Source organism: Procambarus clarkii, chromosome 29, assembly GCF_040958095.1.
Source record: "Procambarus clarkii isolate CNS0578487 chromosome 29, FALCON_Pclarkii_2.0, whole genome shotgun sequence".
NCBI classification, from domain to species: Eukaryota; Metazoa; Arthropoda; class Malacostraca; order Decapoda; family Cambaridae; genus Procambarus; species Procambarus clarkii.
The window spans coordinates 34,810,875-34,821,037 of NC_091178.1; the positions used below are offsets into that span (position 1 = coordinate 34,810,875).

Sequence of the window (10,163 nt, forward strand, 5' to 3'; positions counted from 1 at the left end):
CATCTTGCCTGCACCTTCTTAGACCCCCAGCACGTGTTGCCTGCACCTTAGACCCCAGAACGTCTTGCCTGCATCTTCTTAGACCCCAGCAAGTCTTGCCTGCACCATCTTAGACCCCAGCACGCCTTGCCTGCACCTTTTTAGACGCCAGCACGTCTTGCTTACACCACAGCACGTCTTGCCTGCTTCATCTTAGAACCCAGCACGTCTTGCCTACACCACAGCACGTCTTGCCTGCTTCATCTTAGAACCCAGCACGTCTTGCCTGCACCTTCTTAGACCCCAGCACATCTTGCCTGCACCTTCTTACACCACAGCACGTCCTGCCTGCACCATCTTAGACCCCAGCACGTCTTGCCTGCACCTTCTTAGACCCCAGTACGTCTTGCCTGCATCTTCTTAGACCCCAGCACGTCTTGCCTGCACCTTCTTTGACCCCAGCACGTCTTGCCTACACCACAGCACGTCTTGCCTGCTTCATCTTAGAACCCAGCACGTCTTGCCTACACCACAGCACGTCTTGCCTGCTTCATCTTAGAACCCAGCACGTCTTGCCTACACCACAGCACGTCTTGCCTGCTTCATCTTAGAACCCAGCACGTCTTGCCTGCACCTTCTTAGACCCCAGCACATCTTGCCTGCACCTTCTTACACCACAGCACGTCCTGCCTGCACCATCTTAGACCCCAGCACGTCTTGCCTGCACCTTCTTAGACCCCAGTACGTCTTGCCTGCATCTTCTTAGACCCCAGCACGTCTTGCCTGCACCTTCTTAGACCCCAGCACGTCTTGCCTACACCACAGCACGTCTTGCCTGCTTCATCTTAGAACCCAGCACGTCTTGCCTACACCACAGCACGTCTTGCCTGCTTCATCTTAGAACCCAGCACGTCTTGCCTGCACCTTCTTAGACCCCAGCACGTCTTGCCTGCACCTTCTTACACCACAGCACGTCCTGCCTGCACCATCTTAGATCCCAGCACGTCTTGCCTGCACCTTCTTAGACCCCAGCACGTCTTGCCTGCATCTTCTTAGACCCCAGCACGTCTTGCCTGCACCTTCTTTGACCCCAGCACGTCTTGCCTGCACCTTCTTAGACCCCAGCACGTCTTGCTTGCATCTACTTAGACCCCAGCACATCTTGCCTGCACCTTCTTAGACCCCAGCACGTGTTGCCTGTACCTTAGACCCCAGCACGTCTTGCCTGCACCTTCGTAGACCCCAGAAGTCTTGCCTGCACCTTCTTAGACTCCAGCACGTCTTGCCTGCATCTTAGACACCAGCACGTCTTGCCCGCACCTTAGATCCCAGCTTGCCTTGCCTGCTCCCTCTTAGACCCCAGCACGTCTTGCCTGCATCTTAGATCCCAGCACGTCTTGCTTGCACCTTCTTAGACCCCAGCACGTCTTGCCTGCACCTTCTTAGACCCCAGCACGTCTTACCTGCACCTTCTTAGACCCCAGCACGTCTTGCCTGCACCTTAGACCACAGCACGTCTTGCCTGCACCTTCTTAGACCCCAGCACATCTTGCCTGCAACTTAGACCCCAGCACGTCTTGCCTTCACCTTCTTAGACCCCACCACGTCTTGCCTGCATCTTAGATCCCAGCACGTCTTGCCTGCACCTTTTTAGACCCCAGCACGTCTTGCCTGCACCTTCTTAGACCCCAGCACGTCTTGCCCGCACCTTCGTAGACCCCAGCACGTCTTGCCTGCACCTTCTTAGACCCCAGCACGTCTTGCCTGCACCTTCTTAGACCCCAGCACGTCTTGCCTGCACCTTCTTAGACCCCAGCACGTCTTGCCTGCACCTTAGACCACAGCACGTCTTGCCTGCACCTTCTTCGACCCCAGCATGTCTTGCCTGCAACTTAGACCCCAGCACGTCTTGCCGTCACCTTCTTAGACCCCACCACGTCTTGCCTGCATCTTAGATCCCAGCACGTCTTGCCTGCACCTTTTTAGACCCCAGCACGTCTTGCCTGCACCTTCTTAGACCCCAGCACGTCTTGCCTGCACCTTCTTAGACCCCAGCACGTCTTGCCTGCACCTTCTTAGACCCCAGCACGTCTTGCCTGCATCTTAGATCCCAGCACGTCTTGCCTGCACCTTCTTAGACCCCATCACGTCTTGCCTGCACCTTCTTAGACCCCAGCACGTCTTGCCTGCACCTTCTTAGACCCCAGCACGTCTTGCCTTCACCTTCTTAGACCCCACCACGTCTTGCCTGCATCTTAGATCCCAGCACGTCTTGCCTGCACCTTTTTAGACCCCAGCACGTCTTGCCTGCACCTTCTTAGACCCCAGCACGTCTTGCCTGCACCTTCTTAGACCCCAGCACGTCTTGCCTGCACCTTCTTAGACCCCAGCACGTCTTGCCTGCACCTTCGTAAGTATGTTCATGAGTTAAAACTCCCGGGAAAGCTCTGAGTTACGACACTCACACAATTTTTATTAAATCTCTCCGTGTGCCAGTCTGATCCTCGAGGTGATCTGGGGCACAGTATTGTAGACGGCTTTGATGAGGGACGGAGGGAGGGAGGGAGACATAGTGAGAGGTGGTGAATGGTAGTGGTGGTGAATTGTAGGGCAGGTGGTGAATGGTAGGGGAGGTGGTGAATGGTAGGGAAGGTGGTGAATGGTAGTGGTGGTGAATGGTAGGGCAGGTGGTGAATGGTAGGGGAGATGGTGAATGGTAGGGAAGGTGGTGAATGGTAGTGGTGGTGAATGGTAGGGCAGGTGGTGAATGGTAGGGAAGGTGTTGAATGGTAGGGAAGGTGGTGAATGGTAGTGGTGGTGAATGGTAGGGAAGGTGGTGAATGGTAGGGAAGGTGGTGAATGGTAGGGCAGGTGGTGAATGGTAGGGCAGGTGGTGAATGGTAGGGGAGGTGGTGAATGGTAGGGGAGGTGGTGAATGGTAGGGGAGGTGGTGAATGGTAGGGGAGGTGGTGAATGGTAGGGCAGGTGGTGAATGGTAGGGGAGGTGAATGGTAGGGCAGGTGGTGAATGGTAGGGAAGGTGGTGAATGGTAGGGAAGGTGTTGAATGGTAGGGGAGGTGGTGAATGGTAGGGAAGGTGTTGAATGGTAGGGGAGGTGGTGAATGGTAGGGGAGGTGGTGAATGGTAGGGCAGGTGGTGAATGGTAGGGGAGGTGAATGGTAGGGAAGGTGGTGAATAGTAGGGGAGGTGGTGAATGGTAGGGGAGGTGGTGAATGGTAGGGAAGGTGGTGAATGGTAGTGGTGGTTAATGGTAGGGCAGGTGGTGAATGGTAGGGGAGGTGAATGGTAGGGCAGGTGGTGAATGGTAGGGGAGGTGGTGAATGGTAGGGAAGGTGGTGAATGGTAGTGGTGGTGAATGGTAGGGAAGGTGGTGAATGGTAGGGAAGGTGGTGAATGGTAGGGCAGGTGGTGAATGGTAGGGGAGGTGGTGAATGGTAGGGAAGGTGGTGAATGGTAGGGGAGGTGGTGAATGGTAGGGGAGGTGGTGAATGGTAGGGGAGGTGAATGGTAGGGCAGGTGGTGAATGGTAGGGAAGGTGGTGAATGGTAGGAGAGGTGAATGGTAGGGAAGGTGTTGAAGGGTAGGGGAGGTGGTGAATGGTAGGGGAGGTGGTGAATGGTAGGGGAGGTGAATGGTAGGGAAGGTGGTGAATGGTAGGGGAGGTGGTGAATGGTAGGGGAGGTGGTGAATGGTAGGGAAGGTGGTGAATGGTAGGGGAGGTGGTGAATGGTAGGGGAGGTGGTGAATGGTAGGGGAGGTGAATGGTAGGGAAGGTGTTGAATGGTAGGGGAGGTGGTGAATGGTAGGGGAGGGGGTGAATGGTAGGGCAGGTGGTGAATGGTAGGGGAGGTGAATGGTAGGGAAGGTGGTGAATGGTAGGGGAGGTGGTGAATGGTAGGGGAGGTGGTGAATGGTAGGGAAGGTGGTGAATGGTTGGGAAGGTGGTGAATGGTAGGGAAGGTGGTGAATGGTAGGGGAGGTGGTGAATGGTAGGGAAGGTGGTGAATGGTAGGGAAGGTGGTGAATGGTAGGGAAGGTGGTGAATGGTAGGGGAGGTGGTGAATGGTAGGGAAGGTGGTGAATGGTAGTGGTGGTTAATGGTAGGGAAGGTGGTGAATGGTAGGGAAGGTGGTGAATGGTAGGGCAGGTGGTGAATGGTAGGGGAGGTGGTGAATGGTAGGGAAGGTGGTGAATGGTAGGGAAGGTGTTGAATGATAGGGAAGGTGGTGAATGGTAGGGAAGGTGGTGAATGGTAGTGGTGGTGAATGGTAGGGGAGGTGGTGAATGGTAGGGAAGGTGGTGAATGGCAGGGAAGGTGGTGAATGGTAGTGGTGGTGAATGGTAGGGAAGGTGGTGAATGGGTGGGAAGGTGGTGAATGGTAGGGGAGGTGGTGAATGGTAGGGGAGGTGTTGAATGGGTGGGGAGGTTTTGAATGGTAGGGGAGGTGGTGAATGGTAGTGGAGGTGGTGAATGGTAGGGAAGGTGGTGAATGGTAGTGGTGGTGAATGGTAGGGGGGGGTGTTGAATGGTAGGGGAGGTGGTGAATGGTAGGGAAGGTGGTGAATGGTAGGAAGGTGGTGAATGGTAGGGAAGGTGGTGAATGGTAGCGGAGGGGGTGAATGGTAGGGGGTGTATGAATGGTAGGGGGGGTGTTGAATGGTAGGGGAGGTGGTGAATGGTAGGGAAGGTGGTGAATGGTAGGGCAGGTGGTGAATGGTAGGGAAGGTGGTGAATGGTAGGGGAGGTGGTGAATGGTAGGGAAGGTGGTGAATGGTAGGGAAGGTGGTGAATGGTAGGGAAGGTGGTGAATGGTAGGGCAGGTGGTGAATGGTAGGGGAAGTGGTGAATGGTAGGGAAGGTGGTGAATGGTAGGGAAGGTGGTGAATGGTAGGGGAGGTGGTGAATGGTAGGGGAGGTGATGAATGGTAAGGGGGGGGGTGTTGAATGGTAGGGAAGGTGGTGAAGGGTAGGGAAGGTGGTGAATGGTAAGGGACAAATTTGACAAAAAAATAAGTCAAATACCAAATTTGTTCACTGTTAATCGTCTTATGCAGTAAAGTAAGCAACGAAACATTGTGTTTGCAGGTCGTGTGCTTCAGTAACTGTCTTCAACAGTTACGGAAACACACGACTCAGTGGATCATAGAGTGCCAAGGATTTGGACTCCGGCCGTGGCTCTACGTCACCTGCATCAGTCTTAAAGTAATAAGCTATCATTACAACATTTATTTGTTGTCAGTGCAGTCCTTTCTGACTGTGGTCACTTGTATTAGTGCCATACCCGCAGGCATCATCTCACACGGAACTTGCAAACCTTGTTGATGCAATTCACCAGTTCACGTTTCTGTGTTATTTAGGAGGAGTATGAGTATTTATGGCTCGAATGGTCGCTTTTGTAAGATTGTGTCCAATGGGTTTAACAACTTCTTCTGCTCTGTTAAATCTCAGTTGAATTTTTTATTTGTTTGTAACTGTGTACTGTGTTAGATAATGTTTCAGTGGTCTGTCGGGCCTTTTTCCACAGTTCTGACATTTTCTCTTATCTTCTGGAACTTGTAAGACTATTTCCCGTGTACATAGGTATACAATTCTGATGCAATGAAAGTGTTCTTCTGTTCTTCTATTCCTCCCTTTCATCAAAATAAATGGTTCGTAGTGGGTTGAATTCTTGTGCAAACCCGCAGATCCTTAGGTTGCAACTGCTGTGTTTAGGTCACTACATCTTCTGCGTTGCTTTATATATAATTATCTGCTTAATCTCTGTTAGACTCTTGGTATGTTATTGTCTACATTTCTTCCCTTAGTTGTAAGTTTCCAGCGTCAGCTACACTGTCATTCCCTTGTACTCCCACATGACCTGGCACCCACATGATAAATATCTGGCAACCTTCACTGTTGAGTGTTTGCATTAATGCTATGATATTGTGTCCACCATCACCATTGATGATGTTGGTGGTGGTGAGTCATGTGATGGTGGTGGTGAGTGTTGTGATGGTGGTGGTGGTGAGTGTTGTGATGGTGGTGGTGGTGGTGGTGGTGAGTGTTGTGATGGTGGTGGTGGTGGTGGTGGTGAGTGTTGTGATGGTGGTGGTGGTGGTGAGTGTTGTGATGGTGGTGGTGAGTGTTGTGATGGTGGTGGTGAGTGTTGTGATGATGGTGGTGAGTGTTGTGATGGTGGTGGTGAGTGTTGTGATGGTGGTGGTGAGTGTTGTGATGGTGGTGGTGAGTGTTGTGATGGTGGTAGTGAGTGTTGTGATGGTGATGATGGTGGTGATGGTGGTTAGAGTTGTGACAGTTGTGATAAAGAACAAACGAAGTGACGGACCGGAGCAAGGATTCGATCCCCAGTCGTCACACTTAAGGAGCGAGAGTGCTCACCGCTGCACCACGACCATCACACTGTCTTGACACAAGCCCCATGTACTGGAGGACAGACAGGTGTCGTAGTAACAAGACAGGAATATTGCATGATGTTATTCCCAATAGAGGCGACACAAAGGGCCTCTGAGGCGCCCAGTGTTATGCATGGTAATTACTGATAACTCTGAAGGGTAAATTGTCTCTTATGTTTTCCATAGAAGTGGATTGTGCTTAAATTTCATCCAGTTGTTTCCCTGCGCGATCAGGTATAATGCAGCCCATATGAGGGTGACGGACGGGAGAAGGTATCACCTGCACTCAGAGCAAGAAGTGGGAAAGGGGATTATCAAATAAGTAACTAAGCTTAACACAACAGTAAGCTAAGGAACCAGGACACTACACTACACAATGATACCTGCTATTATTATATTCAAAGTTGTGTTAAGTCAGCGGCACTCAGGAGTGACGACGACTTGCGTATACAGAGCAGGGCCCCCGGGCCCCCGGGCCCCCGGGCCCCCGGGCCCCCGGGCCCCCAGGCCACCGGGCCAATATCTCTGATGTAAATGTGGCATCTTACTTCACCACTATGATGCGCGCTGTTGACGGTGGTCCACTGGGGCCTGAGGGCATGTTGCTATCCCCCATGTTGTCCTCAGGGACCTGAGGGTATGTTGCTACACCCATGATGTCCTCAGGGACCTGAGGGTATGTTGCTACACCCATGTTGTCCTCAGGGACCTGAGGGTATGTTGCTACACCCATGTTGTCCTCAGGGACCTGAGGGTATGTTGCTACACCCATGTTGTCCTCAGGGACCTGAGGGTATGTTGCTACACCCATGTTGTCCTCAGGGACCTGAGGGTATGTTGCTACACCCATGTTGTCCTCAGGGACCTGAGGGTATGTTGCTACACCCATGTTGTCCTCAGGGACCTGAGGGCATGCTGATACACCCATGTTGTCCTCAGGGACCTGAGGGCATGCTGATACACCCTTGTTGTCCTCAGGGACCTGAGGGCATGCTGATACACCCTTGTTGTCCTCAGGGACCTGTGGGCATGCTAATACACCCTTGTTGTCCTCAGGGACCTGAGGGCATGCTGATACACCCTTGTTGTCCTCAGGGACCTGTGGGCATGCTGATACACCCTTGTTGTCCTCAGGGACCTGAGGGCATGCTGATACACCCTTGTTGTCCTCAGGGACCTGTGGGCATGCTGATACACCCTTGTTGTCCTCAGGGACCTGAGGGCATGCTGATACACCCTTGTTGTCCTCAGGGACCTGAGGGCATGCTGATACACCCTTGTTGTCCTCAGGGACCTGTGGGCATGCTGATACACCCTTGTTGTCCTCAGGGACCTGTGGGCATGCTGATACACCCTTGTTGTCCTCAGGGACCTGTGGGCATGCTGATACACCCTTGTTGTCCTCAGGGACCTGTGGGCATGCTGATACACCCTTGTTGTCCTCAGGGACCTGTGGGCATGCTGATACACCCTTGTTGTCCTCAGGGACCTGTGGGCATGCTGATACACCCTTGTTGTCCTCAGGGACCTGTGGGCATGCTGATACACCCTTGTTGTCCTCAGGGACCTGAGGGTATGCTGCTACACCCTTGTTGTCCTCAGGGACCTGAGGGTATGCTGCTACACCCTTGTTGTCCTCAGGGACCTGAGGGTATGTTGCTACACCCTTGTTGTCCTCAGGGACCTGAGGGTATGCTGCTACACCCTTGTTGTCCTCAGGGACCTGAGGGTATGCTGCTACACCCTTGTTGTCCTCAGGGACCTGAGGGTATGCTGATACACCCTTGTTGTCCTCAGGGACCTGAGGGTATGCTGCTACACCCTTGTTGTCCTCAGGGACCTGAGGGTATGTTGCTACACCCTTGTTGTCCTCAGGGACCTGAGGGTATGCTGATACACCCTTGTTGTCCTCAGGGACCTGAGAGTATGCTGCTACACCCTTGTTGTCCTCAGGGACCTGAGGGTATGCTGCTACACCCTTGTTGTCCTAAGGGACCTGAGGGTATGTTGCTACACCCTTTTTATCCAACGGTTGGTAACCTGATATGTTTGGGTTATCTATACTGAACATTATTAGTGTATCGTCCATATTTAACATATAGGGGTGGGTACCAGTCGGAGGTACCGGTCCTCCGGTACCTCCGGTCCTAAGGGAGCCGGTCGGCCGAGCGGACAGCACACTGGACTTGTGATCCTGTGGTCCTGGGTTCAATCCCAGGCGCCGGCGAGAAACAATGGGCAAAGTTTCTTTCACCCTATGCCCCTGTTACCTAGCAGTAAAATAGGTACCTGGGTGTTAGTCAGCTGTCACGGGCTGCTTCCTGGGGGTGGAGGCCTGGTCAAAGACCGGGCCGCGGGGACACTAATGCCCCACAATCAACTCAAGATAACCACCTCTGGTGCAATTATAGGGACCCACAGTCTTAGAGAAGGGAACACAGAGCATTCAGGGAAAAACTTGCCATTTAACTCTGAATACGTAAGAGTGTTCGCTTCTCCTACAACCCCATTTTTTTATGGTGTACACTTTATTATGCAAGGTTATACAGTTACATATCTGATTTTATACAAAAAATTAACATTAAGAGGACACAAAAAAAAGTTCGCTTCCTAGAGGCTGTAGATTTCCTCGAACTCCTCCGACGCCGGGCAGGAACCGAGGATGCAGCGAGCATTCCCCCTCTGGATCGCGACACTGAGGCGCTGAAAGAGAAAACTTGCTGCTCTAGGGTCTCTTGTGGTGTCAATGAGCTTGGAACCAATATCCTTAAGAAACCTTCTTGCACTCTCTCCCCATGGGCCTAGGGTCTCAGACCCTATTGGAACGAAGTTGTACCAATGATCTAATTGCCTGTACTTGACTGACTTGTGTCTTTCTCTGCGTGTTGCCGCGGCTCTTGCTGTGCCGGCAGAGAGGGTGATGTATGTGGTTGCCAGGGTGGATACATAAGTATAGTCCTATGCCAACTGTCTGCCACCCTTCCACGGTCGCAGTGTGATTCCGTCTGATCGGCCGGCAAAGCTAACAGAGTCACGGTTCAGTAGGTTGTGGGGCTCTCTCTCCGCTGGACACTGAGCAGAGGCAAGGCTTCTTTCAATGATGTCATTGACTTCGTCGTGTCTAGTGTGCCAACCACCAGATTTTCCACAGTGCAGGCCATGCAATCCATATTCGTCAGCATCTGCCTCGCCGCAAATACACCTATGAACAGTGTGGATAGGGGCAGCAAGACGGATATCAACTGCAATACGGAGCTCCTTCGGATCAAGACGTGGGCCTGTCGCAGACATAGGGCCTGCCAAAAAGAAGTCCCCTGCATGGGGAGCCTGCACGGCTGTGAGGCGTGCACGATCACTGGGGGTTGTTACTGCCTCCAGCAAAGCTGTGGCTTCTTTGTCTACAATGGGACTGTCCCAACGGGATTGTTTCTTGGCATTCGGCATGGCTGGTCTGAGTGCTGGGTCTGCCATGGCACCCCATTTCGTGTCGCATTCCGTGTAGTGGGGGTCCTATATCCCTGCTACATCACTCAGGGTGTCAGGTAGAATTTCCTTAACCAGGTCATCTGATGCTGAGGAGGAAGACAGGAAGGCTGGGACAGCAATTTGGGTAGCGGTGCGGACACCCAAGCCACCGAGCCTAACAGGAAGAGTGGCTTGTTTCCACTGGCATTCGTTGAATGAGAGGTTAACAACTTTTTCCAGCATGGTCTTCAGTAAGAGGTCATACTCTTCAAGCTTTCGGCTGTCGTAGGATGGGGCGCACCTCA

The 10,163-nt window shown here is 52.6% G+C and overlaps 1 protein-coding gene across 1 annotated transcript; it reads right to left on the reverse strand.

Moving 5' to 3' along the window:
* Nucleotides 1–6,937: 6,937 nt before the first annotated feature.
* Nucleotides 6,938–9,864, reverse strand: LOC138369716 (uncharacterized). The gene is made up of 2 exons (XM_069333151.1): nucleotides 9,604–9,864; nucleotides 6,938–8,380 (listed from the first exon to the last, which is right to left on the reverse strand). The coding sequence occupies exons 1-2, from the start codon at nucleotides 9,862–9,864 to the stop codon at nucleotides 6,938–6,940; spliced, it is 1,704 nt and encodes a 567-aa protein (XP_069189252.1).
* Nucleotides 9,865–10,163: the final 299 nt, after the last annotated feature.